Source organism: Paroedura picta, chromosome 4, assembly GCF_049243985.1.
Source record: "Paroedura picta isolate Pp20150507F chromosome 4, Ppicta_v3.0, whole genome shotgun sequence".
Taxonomy (NCBI): Eukaryota; Metazoa; Chordata; class Lepidosauria; order Squamata; family Gekkonidae; genus Paroedura; species Paroedura picta.
This window is the reverse complement of record NC_135372.1, coordinates 73,023,989-73,044,228: the sequence shown is the minus strand read 5'-3', so window position 1 is coordinate 73,044,228 and position 20,240 is coordinate 73,023,989. Positions and strand designations below refer to the sequence as shown.

Here is a 20,240-nt window from a genome sequence, read left to right as displayed (position 1 = left end):
AGTAATGGATATGTATAAGGATGTGACATCTGTATGTCCCACATGTTCCCCCCCACCACCACAGAGCAGAGCAGAAGGTGAGGCGAGGCAGACAGGTGAAGGCAACCAAAGTGAGCGCAACAGACCCAGAGGCCTGATGGTGATGGAAAGCAGGCAGGGAATCGCAAATAAAATGAGGCGGTGGAGGCAGAGGGAGTGGGGCAGAAGACATGAAGAAAACGAGGCAGAGGTAACAGAGCAAGTAGGCGCAAAGAAAATGAGGCGGAGTCAAAAGAGCAAGTGGAGCAGGAGGCAGCAGCAGCAGAGTAAGTGGGGCAGGGAGGTGCAAAGAAAATGAGGCAGCAGCAGGAGAGCACGTGGGGCAGAAGGCATGAAGAAGATGAGGTGGTGGCAGAGTGAGCGGGGCTCAGTGTTGCATCCTGCCAGCTGCCCCAGTCCTGGGAGATGTGTGGCAGCAGTGGTTGGCCAGGTGAGCCGCTGGGCCTCCCTCGCCACAGCATTTCCTCTATCTCAGCCACTTGTCCTCGCCAATTTAGCCTGCTGCGCTCATTGATCATGTCTCAGAAGCCTCATGGGGGGTGAAAGGCAGTTGCTGCCTTTGTAAGCTGTGGCTTTGAAAAGAGAGAGCATGTAGATCCCCCCCCCTCCCCGGGACTCCTTTCTTGGTATATTCACATTACACTAGAAAGATATTAAAAGTAGAACAGAGAAGCATTCACTGAAGCAACCAGGAAAGATGTACATTTGAGGGGAGATGGCTCAATGTCATTGATAAAAGTTCATTTTTAAAAAGAAAAAAAAATCCTCCAAATTGGTGCTGGGCAAATTTTTGTCACTTGCGTCAAAGGCAAATGCAGTTACAAGGTGTGTGCTGGGGTTGGCTAACCATTCTTGAGAGGCTTTTGGTTCTTTTGAGTAGGGTTGTACGCAACCTTTCCTGTGTGCAATGCTGCTAAGAGGAAATATTCTGTGGGAGAAATTAGACAAAACTTAAAACGTACTCCAAAGGAAGTTAATTTCATTCTCTTTTTGCTTATTTTTTATTATGGCAGTGGGGGGAAAGATACAATTTTAGTTTTAATCAAAGCTATTAAAATGACAAATATCTAATCTATCACTATTATCTAATTTTAGAGAGAGATCAAATCTATATAAAGAGAAGGCGTTTTTTTCAACATGTACAATATTATACTTTTCTAAACACAGCAATGATTCCAGGTCTTGTTAGACCTATAATTGTTTGATTTAATATTTTCTGTATAAATAGAATGAATTTACAACGAAATTAAGAACAACAGCATTCATGCAATTACATATGCGAACTTAATAAACTTTTGCTTGTTGAATGATATTTTACAGTCTCTCCTTTCTCACTGGAATCCTCCGGGCTCCTGACATTCAGCTCCTAGGGGTCAGTGTCCCAATTGAACCATGGAAAGGATTCTTAGGATCCAAGACAATGCATTTACAGTTTTGGAAAATGGCAAGGGAAAAAAGGTGGCCCATGACTTATATTTATATACTACACTTAAAGAACTGTAATTAACTTAATTTTAACATTTTTCAAGAAAATTCTAATATCCTTTGGGTTACTTGACAAAACACTGGGAGCCCCATTAAATTATAGATGTGACTCAAGTTGGTAGGGCCCCCCATCCAATTCTTGTAATACCATCAGTTTTGGACTCCCAAATCACATATTAGTATAATACCTATTAAGTGTTTATGCCAACCAATTCCTGTTATTATTACTGTCACAGAAGGGTTTAGATTCCTGTATTGTAACATCCCTGTACATCCTTCCCCAAGTTAGGTCAATGAAGTGCTGGTGAAATGCTAACCTAGCTACCCCCAGTTTCTGTTTTCCTAGGGGCTGAAAGGAATACAGTGGTCTCAAGCTCCAAAACAGCCTATAATTCTATCCAATATCAGCAGCTTCTACACTATCTTTCAGGTGAGGCTTACACTGCATGCAATCCAGTGTACATATTAACAAGCCATAAGCCACTGTGGTTTCAGTTTGCACCTCTGCTGAAGAATCCCCTCAGGTTCCTGTCACTCACATCCTGCCAATCACATAAGAATATGATTCTCTGGCCCAGATAGCAGGAAGCCAGGTGCCCACTATCCACCACACACTCTGCCCTTCTGGCAACCACAACGGCCCCACGACTATGGTGCCATGGACAGCAGGAGAATAGAATATATTTCTACATAATCCACAACAATCTGATTCTCGCAAATGTTTTATTTAAAATGTTGTTAGCCATTCTGAGACTTTTTTAGAGAGTGGATGCCTAAAAATTCAATAAATAAATTAAAAATAAAGAGTAATAAAAAAAACAGATTTAAATAAACATATTTGCCCTTCTTCAAAAGAAGGAGGGCCTTCTTCTCGTTCTTACCTTTATTCTTTCTATAGATGCTTCTATTCTCAGTTGCTGAACAGTTCTTCTGGCCTGGGTTATATTGTTCGGCGTGCCAGAGGTTTTGCTAGACATTTTCAATGAGATCTTTCAAGATCTGTTGAGAAAAACGCATCCAGTTAGTTTTCTATCAACAAATGACGGCTAATAATCAAAACTTGGAATTTCCCAAAACTCTTCAGCAAGCTTCGTATTTTTTTCAACAGACCTTGCTGTTATAGCAGCATAACACAATATAAAGATACAATAACAGTGTGCTAATAAAGTATTTGGTGTAAAGATTTCATAAATGTGAACCTCTTAAGAAAAAGTAAATTGCAATTTCATCAGTTCATAACTTGGATACTTGTTCATTTCAAATATTTTCCAAGGAGTACTGACCAAAGTAATTTAGAATTCATTTAAAACACATTTATCCAGTGCAATCCCTAAACATTAAGACAACTTTGACATGACTATTACAGATAAGTCTGACATCAGCTTTGTGCTTCATTCCATTAATGTATAGCTATTTATTTATTTAATAGTCTGCTTTTCTCACCGATACTTGGCAGGGTATAAAACAGTGTAATCAGAAATATTACAATACAATTACGGAATTAGAGAACAATGTGGACAACGGACTATATAAGGCAAGATATACTATATACCATATAGAAAGCTGTCCCAGCCTAATGCTAGGAGCGATTGAGGGCAAAAGAAGAAGGGAACGACAGAGAATGAGGTGGCTGGATGGAGTCACTGAAGCAGCTGGTGCAAACTTAAATAGACTCCAAGGAATGGTAGAAGACAGGAAGGCCTGGAGGATCATTGTCCATGGGGTAGCGATGGGTCGGACACGACTTCGCAACTAACAACAACAAATTAGTATATCAGATATTTCGGCGAAGGCTTTTGCCAGATTGCACAATCTGTCATCATTCAAGCTTTCTGGCAGACAATTCAGTCCTTACCATTTTTTAACAAACAAATCTATATGAGGTGAGAAGGAATGTACAGTAATATGACAGGAATTCTCTGAGAGGGTTTCACATTCAAGGGAAGGGGAGACAATTTTTAATTGTCTCTTGCTAGGGAACATAATTTCTAAAAATCTTATTCAACTTGTTCTGTTTAGGAAGACAAAAAAGAAATTCTTTCCCGCCCACTACAAAATCAAAACATTAAAAGTGTAACATTGGTATTGGTACTGCAGACGCACCAAGCATCTGTCACCCAGCATGGACAGCAGCTCTCAAGACTGAAGTTTTAGGTCCTGGCGAATCGCCAACAATCTTCAGGGTGCTGAGCCATACAAAGTAAGTAAATTATGCTCAAGAAGTCTCAGAAAAGCAGTGCATGAAAGAAAATTTTCTTTTGCATAAGCACAGAAAGTTGAAGCACAGTTTGGCAGAAAGATGTATAATATTGTCCAAGCAGCATGGAAAGAAAGATATTAAAAATCACTTGAACAAGCTTATTAGTGGCTCTGCCAGCATTGCATGTCAGACACAAAAAACTCACAAGAGATCACATTTGCTGTTGTGAAGTTAAGTAAACAGATGTCTGAATACCGTCTGCTTTGGACAAGAATGCATGGATAATCAGCATGCTTCTCAAAGACTGCTTACTAGAATATACAGTACCCATCGCCAAACGTCCCGACACAATCCCAAGGCCTGCACCTGCACTGATGAGTTTATAATCCTAACAGTAACAGGGCTATATTATTCTGTAGTAAAGAGCCAAGATGGCAGACAGTGACTAATAACTATTTTTTTCTTTTTTTTAAAGGAACAACTAGGTGGAGGCAAGCTTTAACAGACCAGAAAATCAGGACGTGATTAGTTGGATTATGTCATGTGGCTTTACAAAATGAAGCACTTAAAATCCCACATTTCAGCAGAAGTCTCCCCCTCCCTCCAGGCTCTTGGGTCTCCCAGAGGTCTCCCACTCCTTCCAGGCTCAGGACTGAGTATTAGACCTACCTGAGCAGCTAGGCAACCTGCCCTATTTTGTCATCTATGGTCATTAATGTGTAATCAGTTGCCAACAACCTGAAATGTTGAAGGAAGAGTTTTTACAATGTATTGATTATATTGTACCACCATTTATTTACTGTTAATGTTTTATAGAGTTTTAAGAGCAATTAAGGGGATTATTAATTGAAGAAGTTTTATTCTTGTGATGTTGTTTTATGATATGTTTGTGAACCACTGCATGCCGGCTACACTGGGAGCAGCAGCATAGAAATGTAATAAATAAAATAAAGTAATATAAGCAGGGGCTGAATCTTTGCAGTTTTGGCTGTAATATGACCCCCTTTTTAAAAAAAAGTATACCTCTTGTATTTACCAATAGCTAACATGTTATATTGTTGTTGTTAGATGCGAAGTTATGTCCCCATGGACAATGATCCTCCAAGCCTTCCTGTCCTCTACCATTCCCCGGAGTCCATTTAAGCTTGCACCGACTGCTTCAATGACTCCATCCAGCCACCTCATTCTCTGTCGTCCCCTTCTTCTTTTGCCCTCAATCGCTCCCAGCATTAGGCTCTTCTCCAGGAAGTCCTTCCTTCTCATGAGGTGGCCAAAGTATTTGAGTTTCATCTTCAGGATCTGGCCTTCTAAAAGCAGTCAGGGCTGATCTCCTCTAGGACTGACCGGTTTGTACACCTTGCAGTCTAAGGGACTCGCAAGAGTCTTCTCAGGCACCAGAGTTCAAAAGCCTCAATTCTTTGACACTTGGCCTTCCTTATGGTCCAACTTTCACAGCCACACATTGCAACTAGGAAGACCATAGCCTTGACTAGACACACTTTTGTTGGCAGGGTGATGTCTCTGCTTCTTAGGATGCTGTCTAGATTTGCCATAGCTTTCCTCCCCAGGAGCAAGTGTCTTTTAATTTCTTTGTTGCAGTCTCCACTTGCAGTGATTTTGGAGCCCAGGAAAATAAAATCTGTCACTATCTCAATTTCTTCCCCATCTATTTGCCAGGAATTGAGAGGGCCAGATGCTATGATCTTCATTTTCTTGATGTTGAATTTCGGGCAAGCTTTTGCACTCTCCTCCTTCAAGAAGCTCTTTAGTTTCTCTTCACTTTCTGCCATTAGAGTGGTATCATCTGCATATCTGAGGTTGTTGATATTTCTCCCTGCAATCTCATATTAACAACCACCAATAATAACTCCAAAAATCCTTATTCCAGATACCGCACAAAAAGTCTCTGAAAAATACTTCCTTTGTAGGTTATCTTTTCTTGCCTGATGATTTTCATGTAGTCACAAACACTGGTTGTTGAGAAGCATTTTTCAGAGGCTTTTTGTGCAGTGTGTGGACTAACGACTTTTGGAGTTATTGTTGATGGCTGTTAATGTAACGTATGTTAGTTGCTGTTTGTAAATACAACATTTATGTTTTGAATAAGAGACTCCACTATTTGTACACAGTAGTAGTATACTTTTGGAGTGAACTTTCCTGCTACTGCGTGTTTTGTTTGTTGTTCTGAATGTGCTTTTAAAAAAAGACAAACTTGACAACTTAGGATAAATTAAAACCACATTTTTAAAAGAGTATGTTCTAGCTTGCCACCACCTGAAATTATGTCAACAGCCACATGTGTCAAATGTTAAAAGTGTTATTAAAGTAACTGGCTTTTAAACATCATTTTGTACTAAGCATTTTATGGCCTTCCTACCCTATTTAGAAAGGTTATCTTCAAATATTTTTAATATTTAGAAAGGTTATCTTCAAATATTTTGTTTAACAAAAAACAAATTAGTTACACAGCAACAGAGGAGGAGAGCCACAGTTTGGTTACCCCTGCTTTACAATATATGCTTCCAGGTTCAAATGTGTGATTTCTTTTTCTTCTCTAGTGATACTCTGAACATTCAATTTTGGACTTGCCTACAGGACCGACACAAAGGCAGACCCACTGCAAGAAAGTACTATCATGGTGGCAATTCCACTGACATAATAGTACTTCTGTGCAGGAGTGAGTGATTTCCCCCACTCCTACTTGCCTCATTTTGCTCTTCTTGCTGTTCCTACAAGTCCCCTGATCTCACAGGGAATTTTTCACGGAGTTTAGTGGCCTGCAGAACAAATGGGGGAGCTAGAGAGTCCTGCTCCACAAGTTTCATTTGGCTTACTGAAATTTAGATTAAGCTCCATGTTATTTTTACATGCACAAAGAGAACTATGAGTCAATTTGTGCTGGCATTGTATTAATTAAAATCCTCCTCTTGGGCTTTATATATTTACACAGGCACACACTCAACTGTCCTACTTTAAAAATAATTACAACTTGACTAATCTGTGATAAAACAGAACTACTATAGTCAACCCAAAAACTAATCATTAAAATTTTATAACAAAATGACTGAAGTTTAACTGTAGCACAACATATTTTAATCTTCTAACTAGGCAAGGGATGATTGGTCAGTTGAGTGAATGATCCATAGAGCATAGGATTGCCAGATCTGAAGACTATACTCTAGACCAAGCTTTCTCAACCATGATTGTGTGAAACTGTAAGGTTTCTTGATGACCAAGGAAAGATTTCCTGAATGGGTGGGAATTAATAATTTTAATATATTTTTAAAATATTAATCATGTGTGTGATATGACCATATACAGTCATGTTGACCTCCCTCCTGAAACTGGACAATATTGAGCCTGGAAGAGGAGGGGCCCTGGGTGAGTGTGTACACAGCTATGCTTCCCAATTGCATGACTGTACTACTTATAAGGTTTCTCAAAGCCTGGAGCATGTTTCAGGGGTTTCTCAATGGTAAAAATGTTGAGAAAGGCACCTAGACACCAAGAGAATTTTGCTAGTTATTACTGCTGTCATTGCAGAATTGTGACCTGGCAACTTAACAAGAAGGTACTGAATTCCACACAGTAATTTAAACTAAGCAGCCAATAAACTGCTTTATCTAAAAATAATCTAAGTATTCCCCATTCTCTGCCCTCTTATGCAGATCCACATGCCCATCTGGAGAGCTCAATCTACAGAGAGGGGGCGAAGCTCTGACACTCTCCTAGCAGATATGATGCCCACCAGGAAGATAGTCTTAAAGGTGAGCTCCTTAAGCTGGCAAGTAGCCATGGGCTCATAGGGGGCCAGAGAGAGAGAGCTTTCAGCACTGATTCCAGGAGAAAAACTACTGTGAGCAAGGAGGGTTCAAGAGGGACATTCCTAAGAAATCCCCTCCTTGGTCCTTCTAATCACAGAAATGGCAGCTGCTAGTCTTTTAAGGATGATTGTACTCAAACTCTTATCTGAAACTGATTGGAGAAAGTCTAAGAGGTCACTCACTTTAGCCCTGTGGGGATCTAACCCTTTGCCAGAACACTATGATTAAAAAACCTGCCAAGTACTGTTGCAGGCCCTATTAGTAAACCCTTCCTAGATGCCACTAATGCATTTATAACCATATCCATAACCTAGCTCCCTAAATTAAGACTGCGCAACCTCCAGGCTATAAGTCTTAACAGGCTGAGGATGGAGCAGGGGCCCTTGATGCAGAAGGTCCTTCCTGATTGGAAGGTACCATGGTTCCTTGGAGGACAGCCTCACCAGGTCTTGGAACCACAATGTAGCCAAATAGGGCTATTAGAATTAGTCCCACTGTAGATCCTCTGGACCACAGTTTAATTGGATAGGAGGGGAAATGTACAGGAGTTGATTTGGCCACGTGCAGCTTAAAGTGTCTACTGCTATCGATTGAGAACATCTCTTCCTTGTCATGATTTTTGGAACCTGATGGCTGATCTCTGATTTGCAGATACTCACCTTGACAGTTAAAACTGTGGCAGACCACAAGGAAGATCCCCCTGGTCAACATCCATTCTGAGTGATTCAGGGGCTCTCAACTGAGCCAGCCCTCCATGTTATTGGATGCTCTAACCACATGGACAGCTTTCAGTGACTGTAGCTAGATCTTCACCCAAAACAAAATCTGAGTAATCTCCACATGAAGAGAGATGGATCTCATGCTGCCCTGGCAATTGATATGGAATTTGGTAGTTGTGTTGCCCATGTGGATAAGGCCTTCCTTCCTACCCACCTACTCTTGCAAGAATAACAGGCCCCATCTGATCACCCTAAGTTCCAGGAACTTGATAATTCAGCTGGCCTCTTCCTGTGATCAGAGCCTCTGAGCCTTCCTTCCTCGGAAATAGGCTCCCCACCCCTGAAGGCTGACATATATGGCCAGAAGTATCCTGTCCGGTTCTCAAAAAGGTAACTCTTCCTGAAATCTGGGAGGATACATCCACCATTGAAAATTCTGCAAAATTTTCTTGATGCTTGATCCTTAGGGGACTTATGTGTGCTATCACTTCCTGAAAGAGAAAAAATAGCCTCTGGAAGGAAGCACCTGAAATCTTGGCCATGGAATTATGTCCTGATAGGATACTAGTAGCCTCAAAAGCCTCATCAGGAGCATGACCTCCAAGTGGGACTGTTGACTGATCTCCCAAATCAAGGAAAGGGTATTTTCCATCCTCTTCTGCGACAGGAAGACTTGGTCCTGAATGGTATCTATTATGATCCCCAAGTGAAGCACCCTCCAGGAGAGCTGAGGGCCCTCTCTGGGTTCTGCAGGGCCTGCAAGACTGAGCTCTTCCACCAGGTGTTTGGTTGAGGCTGGGATAATAAGATCTCGGTCCCTCCCCCCCCTCTTTATAATCTGTAGCCCCCCTGCTATAATCTGTACTCCCCCCTAAACCTACATTGCCAGTGGTCAGATATCGGGGCAACAGCAACTGCCAATAGAAGGGTTGAGTGTTGGTACAAGAGAGCAGGATGCTTTTTGTTGCCGCCATTGATTGTACCAGGTTTTATGCTGTTTTTATATTTTATGTAAACCGCCACGAGTAGCAGTCTATAAATTCAATTATAAATAAATAATACATCTTCTCCCAAATGATAATAAAAATCTTGAAAGCAAGGTAGTCTTCCACATCTGCTTCCCCCTGTTGAAGCATCCAAATATGGAAATGCACAGACACCCTGGTTAGTTGGACAACTATGAGCATAACCAGAATCCTGGTAAACACGGAGTGGTTTTGCGTCAGGTATGAGAAATATCTTCCACTGTATGCAAGGAATTTCCAATGGGCTCCCTGAATAGGTATAAAATATCTGAGATCTATGGAGGAAATAAAGTCTTTCTTTTGATTGGAGGAAATTATGGAAAGCTTCTTTTTGTTATCTGCCGGTTTAGCCATTTTAGATCCAGAATGGCCCTGATATCCCCATTCTTCTTCAGAACAATGAAGATTGAGTAAATGTACAATGACCTTTGATACTTTGGAACTGGTTCTATAACTCCAATGTCCTGCAGATGTTGGATGACCTGGAGAAAAAGGTGTTTCTTGGGGCATAAATTGGTTGGAATTTGTATGAACATGTCACAAGGAGCAGTTTGTAGTTCCAGGGAGTATCAATGTATGACTGTGTCCAAAGACCACCATTACCAATAGACAACTTCCAATCATCAGCAAAATGCTGAAGACAACCTCCAATGTTTGGTGGGTCTTGTCAGTTGCCAGAGCCATGTGGCAGAATTCTTCTTTGTTCCTTGAGAGTTCTAACTATTATTTTTTGTGAAAATAGTGTTGGAGGCTCCAGCTGTTTTGGGCTCCCAATGGCCCATGGAGGACTTAAGAGAGTCAAAAACTAATTTCACAGTTATTAACCTCAACCGGAACATCAAAAAGCTGTGATATTCTGTGAAGTGGTTGCTGGCCATTTAAACTTAAACAAATGACCAGTCTGCCAACCAGCTGTTAAGTTTAAATGGTCATCTGCCATTTAAACCCTCCCTTTTACTTCCCCCCTTCCAAAGGGAAAAAGGACTGCTGGAATAGCTCCAAGTCATTCCAGCTCTTTTCGCTCCTCCCTCTTTTGGAAGGAGGAAGGAAGCAAAAGGGAGCCCTGAAATGACTGCCAACCACTTAAACGTAATAGCTTGACCCGTTTGCTAGTCAAATGTTAAGTATAAATGCCCAAAAGCTATTTAAACCCTCCCTTTTTCTTCCACCTTCTAAAGGGAGTGAAGTGAAAGGGATTGCTGGAATGACTTGCCCTACAGCAGGAAAGGTTAACAAACTTTAACAGTTTGACTGGTCTGCTGATCAGCTGTTAGTTTAAATGGCCAGCAGCCATTTAAACCCTCTCTTTTACTCCACTTCCAAAAGTGATTCGTTTTTCTTCCTTCCCTTTGGAAGGGGAGAGGAAATGAAAGGGAGCCCAGTTTGAGCCACCCCCCCCCCACACACACACACAGTCCAAGCCCATCCTGCAGAGACGCTTCTCTCTGCTGTATGAGGTGTTTGGTGGGCTGCGTGGGGCCAGTTTGAACTAGTTGTTATTATTATTATTATTAGATTTATTTCCCGCCTCTCCCGATAGGCTCGAGGCGGGTCACAACAACTAATCCCATTAAAATTCCAATTAAAACATCAATCTACTAACATGGCGGCTAAAAATCCCGTCCCTCCCCCAATTATTAAGAGATGAAGAGGAAAGGATAGGGGAGTAGCGTACACTCCAACTCCTAGGGGGCGAGCGATGTCCCTGATTCACTGACCCCAGCCTCAACCATAGACCTGGTGGAAGAGCTCCGTTTTACAGGCCCTGCGGAAAGCTGACAAATTCCGCAGGGCCCGCAGATCACCCGGGAGCTCATTCCACCAGGTAGGGGCCAGGACTGAAAAAGCCCTGGCCCTGGTCGAGGCTAGGCGCGCTTCCTTCGGGCCAGGGACGACCAACAGGTTCTCACCCGCAGAGTGTAAGGCCCTGCGGGGGGCATAGAACGGTAGGCGGTCCCTCAGGTATGTGGGTCCCAACCCGCGTATGGCCTTGAAGGTTAAAACCAAAACCTTGAACCGGATCCGGGCAGCAATTGGCAACCAATGCAGCTGCCTCAGCACCGGCTGGATGTGGGCCCTCCAAGATGTTCCAGTGAGGACCCTGGCAGCTGCATTTTGTACCAGCTGTAGTTTCCGGATCAGGGACAAGGGTAGGCCTGCGTAGAGCGAGTTACAGAAATCTATTCTGGAGGTGACTGTCGCATGGATCACTGTGGCCAAGTGGTCAGGGGACAGGTAGGGCACTAGTAGCCGGGCCTGGCGAAGGTAGAAAAATGCCTGGCCCACTACTCTCTTGACCTGAGCCTCCATAGTCAGGGAGGCATCAATGGTCACACCCAAATTCCTAGCTTGGGGCACGATGGTAAGTTGCACCCCTGCTAGGGTGGGTAAACGCGCTACCTGTTAACGCCCCCTTCCCCCCAGCCACAGGACCTCCGTCTTGGAGGGGTTGAGTTTCAGGCGACTCTGCTCGAACCATTCTGTCACCGCTTCCAAACATCTGGCAAATGGTTCCGGGGGGGAGTTCGGGTGACCGTCCATTAGGAGATAGAGCTGGGTGTCATCAGCGTACTGATGGCAACCCAGCCCAAAGCTCCGTACCAGCTGGGCCAGAGGGTGCATAAAGATGTTAAACAATGTGGGGGAGAGGACCGCACCCTGAGGGACCCCGCAAGGGAGTCTATAGGGCCGCGAGAGCTCTTCCCCCACCGCAACCCTCTGGGACCGGTTCTGGAGGAAGGAGCGTATCCAGCACAAGGCTGTGCCCCGTATCCCCGTACCGGCCAGGCGATGGACCAACAGTTCGTGGTCCACGATGTCAAAGGCCGCCGATAGATCTAAAAGGACCAACACGGCTGATCCGCCTCTATCCAGCTGGTGACGGAGGTCATCCAGCAGAGCGACCAAAACCGTCTCCACCCCATGGTCAGGGCGGAAGCCAGACTGATATGGATCAAGTGCTGAAGTTTCCTCCAAGAATGCCAGGAGCTGATCCGCTGCCGCCCTCTCCACCACCTTGCCCAGGAACGCTAAATGCGACACTGGGCGGTAGTTAACAGGGTCCAGCGAGTCCAGCAATGGTTTCTTCAGGAGAGGGCGGACCACCGCCTCCTTGAGCCGCTCAGGAAACTCTCCCGTACTCAGGGAGGAGTTGATGTCTCTGAGCTGGCCTCCTATCTTCTGGCCACCTCCCTTGAGGAGCCAAGAAGGACAGGGGTTGAGGGGGCAGGTGGTCACCCTGACCGAACCTAGCAACTTGTCCACTTCAGAGGAAGAGAGCCGCCTGAAGCCATCAAACCTCACTACCAATGGCGGCCAACAGGTCTCCAGTTCATTCACTGTATTAATTGTGGCGGGAAGGTCGCGGCGGAGTGACAAGACTTTATCCGCAAAATAGCTCGCAAATGCCTCGCAGCCGATTTCCAATTGTCTAGTGTTTTGGCGCCCCTCAAGGGCGGTAAGTGATCTAACTATCCTGAATAATTGGGCCGGGCGAGAACTTGCGGACGCGATTTCCGTGGCAAAAAACTCACATTTAGCCACTTTCACCACCATCTCATACGCCCTCATAAGCGTGCGATAAGATGTTCTTGTAGCCTCGTCACGAGTCTTCCGCCACACTCGCTCCAGTCGTCTCACTTCCCTTTTCTTCTCCTGGAGCACCCCCGTGTACCAGGGGGCCCGTTTGAGTCGAGGGCAGAGAGGACGTTTAGGAGCGATCTCATCTATGGCGGCCGTCAGGCGGGACTGCCAGTCCCCCACCATGGCTGCAAGTGAGTCGCCAGGAGGCATCGGGTCCCGCAGAGCATTCTGGAAACCGAGCGGATCCATGAGTCTCCGCGGGCGGGCAAAAATACGCCCGCCGCCCAACTGGGGAGGGGGTGGCATCTCGAGCCGGGCCCACAGGGCATAGTGGTCTGACCACGGCACAGCCAAAGCTGTATCCAGATCCACCTCTATCCCGGAGCCAAAAATCAAGTCGAGTGTGTGGCCGGCGTAATGGGTGGGCCCAGCAACAAATTACGAGAACCCCAGTGTCACCATGGATGACACCAGGTCCCCGCCAAGTCCTGAAGAGGGCGCGTCCGCGTGGACGTTGAAGTCACCCAGGATTAGAAGCCTGGGAAACTGCAACGCCCAGGCGGCCGCCGCCTCCAGCAGGCGGGGCAGGGCATCTGGCGGAGCATTGGGCGGACGATAAACTAGCCAGATAGCCAAGCTCTCGACCGAGCACAACTCAATACCGACACACTCCACCTCACCGATTTCTGGCCCCGGGAGAGCCCTGTAGGAGAGAGCCTTCCGGACCAAGATTGCCAACCCCCCCTCCTCTCTTGTGGGTCCGGGACTGGTGAAGAACAGAGTATCCTGCTGGGGCCAGTTCTCTCAAGGCCACCTCCTCTCCATCTCTCAGCCAGGTCTCCGTTATGCACGCAAGGTCAGCCTTTGACTCCGAAAAGAAGTGTTGCAGAGTCACAGCCTTGTTCTTGATCGACCTTGCGTTGCACAAGACCAATGTCGTTCCCCTGCACAGCACAAGATCATCCTGTTAAACAAAGTTTCTGCCTGAAATGTTGAAGAATTACTATCCAAGTTATGCATAATTTCACTCCTTCACATTTTGTAGTTGGTTTCACCTCCTGCAACAGCCGTTTTATAATCACACCCACCTTCCAAACATGCCCACAGCCTTTAAAATCATGGAGTCTCTGCATTATGGTAATAGTAGATAATAGACAAGATATTTCAGTCTCTATATTGCTGTAAGGATAATCTGCTGTTCCCTGTAACCGCACAAGTCAAATTCATGCAACCGTTTTAAATTAATAACTAGAAAGTTAATGCTAACAAAATATAAATACGAAAAATAATCATTAACTCATGTTATTTCTTCCAAACTAGACTAGATTTCAGCTGTTCCTTTGCTCTGATTAACTGACAATATCCAGTGACTACACTATTACAGTAAAAATCCAGATCCAACTTCATGACTGTTGGGGTTCAATGGACGATGACGGGGAACTAGAAGATGTGTGCTCTTCTCCCTAATCTAACTTGGAACCTCTTCTTTATACTTTGATGATGTTCAAGTAACCAACTAACATTTATTTCAGCAAGCTAGTGCTACTAGAAGGTAAGGCAACTGTAATGTTTCTCTACCTGTTCATATACCATGCATCCACTATATACTTTCAGAAGCTATGGAGTCTATGAGTATGACAGCAACAATTCTCTATAGACATAATGAAACTATGACATTTTAGTAATTTCATGAATACAAATTGTGTTTGTGTGCATGAATGAGATGGATACTGTCTTTTGGAGCCTCATTTTGTTTGGGTTACAATTTGGGATTTTGCCATATGACATGCTCTCTTCAATGGGATTTAACAACCGCAGACAGGACTTCAAGCATCTTGTCACAAAGGCAAAAGCCCAAGGTATAAGCCCAACAAAGCTAAGCATGTTCATCTGTACACCGCCCGTGGCGCCGCGGGCGCCACGGACTAAATAAAATAGTAAGGGGTTCTGGGGCGGGATGTGTCCGGGATGAGGAAGGGTCCGGATTGGACCCTTCCTCATGACAGACAATCAGAGGGACCAATCGGCAGGCGCGAAGCGCCTGCCGATTGGTCCCTCTGATTCCCAGCCTCAGTAACTGCGAGCCGCGCATAGCGCGGCTCGCAGTTGCTCCCGGCCTGACGCGTCAGGCCGGCCCCTGAGGGAGCCCCCGGCAAGACTCCAGCCGCCGAGACTCCAGCCGCCGAGAGGGAACCACGGCCGGGCCGCGCCCACGCGGCCCGATCCGCGGGCGCGGCTCGCGGGTGCGGCCCGATCCGCGGGCGCGGCCGGGCGCGGCCCCGCGGGCGCGGCCGGGCGCGGCCCCGCGGACGCGGCCGGGCGCGGCCTGATCCGCGGCCGTGGCCTCCTGGAAGCAGCGGAAAGAACCCACCCACCCCCAGCCGCAGAAGATCAAATAAACGCACAGGATCCGCCGCAGCCCAGCGCACCACGCCTGGGACTCCCCACCAAAAACCAGGAGACGCCGAGGAGACGCCACCCGCCTCCTCTTTCAGGTAGCCTGTCCCTTGCTCTGTCCCTCGCCTGCCCCTCGCTCTGGTCCCTGCCTGCTAGCGCCCATTGTCTTCTGGATACAATGGGCTTTTTTACTAGTAATAGTATAAAATAACTCAGAAAGATGTTTAGTTTGCTCTTACTTTAAATGAATTAAATGTAAAAGGAGAGGAATGGGAAGGCGACTGTAAGCCGCTTTGAGCCTCCTTCGGGTAGGGAAAAGCGGCATATAAGAACCAACTTTTTTTTTCTTCTTCTTCTATTCAACTTTGCCTGAATTAAATCCAATTGAAGATAGCAGGTCCTATCACTGTATTATTCTTTTCATGATTCAAGCATTAGCCTTTCCATATAAGGCAATCTGCATGCCATTTCTTGGCCTTCCATTACTCAGTATATTATGATTGTCTCAGGCTTATTCAATGCTGAAATTGCGAGCTGATGAAAGCAGACTCTGAGCAAGAGATTCTTTCTCTAAAAAAATATTGTCTAAATATGACACATTCTTCCCAGCACTGTAAAAACTATACACTCTCACTAACTTAAGAGCATTTGCTTCAATCTGAAAATAAAACATATTCAGGAAATCAGAATGTTCCCTGGTTCTTTGATGAAATAAACACTTGCATGAACCAGTACTGAACCTTATGAGGTAGACTTCTCCTTCATGTGTTTTAACTCAGCACTTGCCCAGGAAGGAGGTGATCACACCAATCAAAAGATTACACAATGCACAGTAAGCATCCTCGAACTGATCTTTGTACAGGACTCCACCAAACAGGCAGCAAACCTATCCATTGTAAGGAGCGATGTAGTGACTCATTTTCCACAGGAAACCTCTGGTAAAAAATTAATCTACAAACTCTCTTTCCCTTTCTGGCTTATCATTCTTCCTCATCTGTTTGTTAAATTAAATACCCGTATGGATAATAGTTGGATGTATGGGTGACCTGAATAGTTCAGGCTAGCGTGATCTCATCCGCTCTCAGAAGCTAAACAGGGCTGGCCACTTGCTAGTATTTGGCTGAGAGACCTTCAAGGAATACCAGGGTTATGAGGCAGAGGGAGCCAATGGCAAACCACCACTGAATATCTCTTCTTCCTATGGGCCCATTCCATAGATCAGCTATGACTTGATGGCAAAAAAAAAGGAGGGGGGATAATGTGCAAGAAAAAGGAGACCAAAATGCAAAGGAAGATTTGTATTTCTAAATGCTTGCACGTACACACACACACACACACACAAAATACAATAAACCTTGATTGGCATACAAAATAAACTAATTAAAGCTATAAATGAAGATTCCAATATTGGTATATATTTATCAGGATAAATATTTTAACTCTTCATATGCAATCACATTTACTGTAGGTATACCTACTCTCCACTGGTAAGGAAGGGTGAAAGACAAGCAGAGACCCCTGAACATCTGAAGACACATATCAGGGAGTCATAACTGATCAGGGTTCCAAGGGTGTATCCTAGAAGGTTTAAAAATGCACATCTGCTGTACATCTGTACAACTGCCATGAACACAACTTCTACATATAGCCTGAAGCAGCCCTTATAAAAATGCTTGCTCATTAGTAAACCTGCTGTAAATGGTTACTAATCTGTGGTCTTAGCTGACATGTTGTTTTTGTTTGACTACTCTAACCACCACTTGTAAACAATAATCTGTAGATAGATACTGTCCCACATAAAGAATAAAGATCTAGAAAATAAAAAGAAGAGGAACAAATGCTTAAACTTAATTTTGTAATGTCTTCTGGTTCTTGCAGAACATTCTACTTTGACCTTCAGCATTCCTCTCTTTCTGGTCTCCTGGCTCCAAATCAAACTTTGAGTTTGCCCAACAGACACTCTCACCTTGTATCCTTTTATAAATGGACTTGGACAAGTGAACAGCTGTTACTAAAAATGAAATGTAAGGGAATAAAGACATATATCCTATTACTGGATATCTTGATTGGAACATAAAATGCAAAGACAGCAGAAGACAGAATCAGGATATAGGATGATACTGACAGGCTGGAAAACTGGGCTAAAATGAATTTCAATGCTGATAAAGTTCTACATTTAGGTAGGAAAAATCAAATGCATCACTATAGGATGGGAGACACATGTCTTTTCAGTAGTATGCGTAAAAAGGATCTAGGGGTCTTAATAGATCATGCACTGTGTGTCTCAGCAGTGTGATTCAGTGGCTAAAAAGACAAATGAAATTTTGAGCTGTATCAAAAGCTCTGTATGACCAGATCACGCTTTACTCTGCTCTGATTAGACTTCACTTAAGAGTACTGTGTTCGGTTTGGGGCACCACAATTGAATAAGGATGTAGACAAACTGGAGCGTGTCCAGAGAAAGGCAATGAAAATGGTGAGGGTTTTGGAGATCAAGACTTATGAGAAAAGGTTGAGGGAGCTTGGTCTGTTTAGCCTAGAGAGAAGACAACTAAGAGGTGATATGATAGCCATCTTCAAATACTTGAAGGGCTGTCACATAGGATGGAGCAGAGTTGCCTAGAGGGTCAGACCAAAACCAGTGGGATGAAATTAATTTTTAAAAACTCAGCTAAACATCTGGAAGAAGTTCTTGACAGAGCAATTCCTCAGTGGAACAGGCTTCCTTGGAAGATTTTCCTTCTTTGGAAATTTTTAAGCAAAGGCTAAGTAGCCATTTGTCAGAAATGTTGATTATGTGAATGTAGGCATATTATAAGTGGGTGGGTAGAAAGGACTGTGTCAGTGCCTGGCTCTTGTGGACCTTTCTTGCATGCCCAGGGAAATGCCGAATGCCACTTTGGGGTCAAGATGCAAATTTCCTCCAGGACTCCTATGGCCAGGAATTGTGGTTTGGGGTAAAATTGGGGTCACTGTGGGAGAGGCAGATAGTTGTGAATATCCTGTATTCTGCAGGGGGTTGCACTAGATGACCCTGGATGTCCCTTCCAACTCTATCATTATATGCTATGTCTTCCACTTTAGTAGTATATCAACTGAGACATAATGTTCAGTGATCAGAAGTACCCCATAGGGTCATAGACTTTCTCCTCCCCTCTTGGACTCCCTCTTCCCTTTCCCTATTTGCTGCTATATCTTATTCAGGCAATGTACAGCTGCTGCAAGCCTTTAAGTCATAATTTGTAGCCATAGTTTAGAGAGGAATAACCATAGCCTGTTGTATCTAGACCCCATGATACATTTCTGTTCTAGCAAACCAATCTTTGTACAAAAGAGTAGAGGTATGCACAAAAGCCTGTGGGACACTCCATAATCACCAACTGCCTCATGCAGGTATTTCGAAGAGGCAGTATATAAATTTTCTAAATAAATAAAAAACACATTTTGCCAGTTGGCTTTTTATATAGGAAATTTGTATGCCACCTAGACCTCTGCCAGAAACATGGGGGTGATCTTTGATGCCATTCCTACAAAGGAATTACAGAAACAGAAGGGTGGGGCCCAGAGAACATACAGAATAGTAATTAAACCAAAGGTCACTGGGACACCTATGAGCAAGTTTTGCATAGCTGCTTTTGGAGTTGTTTTTCAATAGCCTTGTAAGTTTCTATTAGGACCAGATTGGATGTTAAAATGTTGTAGTCTCTTGATTTTTACTGCTATATTTTTTCCTAAAATATTTGTTTGTCTTTACAGTAGTTGGCTGCAGAACTATTCTACTAGAATTGAATATTCTATTGTATTGATTTTCAGTATGTATTCATGATATGGCTTAATTATTTTTTCAATAAAAATATTATTTTACACTTTATTACTATTGTTTTGTACATTTTCGGTTTAAAGATTTTGGAATTCCTTGAGAAAGTACTATTTAGTGAAACACATTGGGAGTCATTAAAGAATACTGCTAATTAAAGAAATAATTTTTGAAGATTGAAGACTCCTTGTCTATCTACTTGCTACACCAGATTCAGCACTCTTGTATTACCATATAGATATCCCAGTGTCCTTTGGTTTAATTACTACCCTTTCAATGGAGGCACAGATTGCTTCACCTGGCACAGATGGTAGAAAGCTTTCTACCATCTGCACCAGGTGAAGCTACTAACGCCCTATCTAACCCCGGAAAACCTAGCTACAGGGATATATGCAACAGCCACCTCTAGGTTAGATTACTACAACTTGCTCTATGCATGTCAACTCTTGGCCTTGACCTGGAAATGGTAACTGGTGCATAATGCACCTGCTTGGGTCCTCACTAAGATACTCTACAGGGCCCATATAAGACCTGTTTTCCAATAAGTGCAATAGAGTTGAATTCCAGATCAAGTTCAAGGTATTGGTTTTATCTTTAAGGCCTTGCTCAGTCTGGATCTTGCATATCTGAGGGAGTACTTCTTTCAATATACCTCCAGAAGAACACTAAGGTCATCAGTTGCTAATATATTGATGGTCCCTGGACCCAAAGAAATGCACCTGGCCTTCATCAGGACCAGGGCCTTTTCAGTCCTGTTCCCAGCCCAGAAATGTGGAATACACTGCCTGTGGACATCTGGGCCTTAATGGAACAACCAAAGTTCCGCCTCTATTCTACCAGGGCATATGGTTGGGGCAGGACAAACAAATAAGATCCATTTCCCCCTCCAGAGCATCAATATAGATGACCTAAAGACACAGGGATAAGAACAAGGCCAAGAGGCAAGACAACTGGGGCATTCAGGAGTGTAGTTTTATGGTTTTTACTGTTTTTATAATTTTATTAGCGTTTATATTTATGGAGACTTTTAAAATGATATTTACTGCCCTGAACCTATTATGGAGGGGTGGTTTAGAAATCTACTAGTAATAATACTTGAAGGTGTTTCACAACAATAAAATAAGACCAATAAACACAATAAAATAAGGTAGT

At 43.9% G+C, this 20,240-nt stretch overlaps 1 protein-coding gene and 1 long non-coding RNA gene across 2 annotated transcripts in view; one reads left to right on the top strand and one right to left on the bottom strand.

Annotated features, from left to right (window-relative positions):
• GNG12 (G protein subunit gamma 12) overlaps positions 1 to 20,240 on the bottom strand; it is a 51,316-nt gene that overhangs the window by 11,021 nt on the left and 20,055 nt on the right. The window contains exon 3 of the mRNA XM_077333385.1: positions 2,406 to 2,523. Coding sequence (XP_077189500.1) covers positions 2,406 to 2,501 — 96 coding nt within the window. The 5' untranslated portion in view covers positions 2,502 to 2,523. The remainder of the gene's footprint in view (positions 1 to 2,405; positions 2,524 to 20,240) is intronic.
• LOC143835554 (uncharacterized) lies at positions 14,177 to 19,142 on the top strand. The gene is made up of 2 exons (XR_013230213.1): positions 14,177 to 14,426; positions 17,150 to 19,142. It is a non-coding gene; the product is annotated as an uncharacterized LOC143835554 (long non-coding RNA).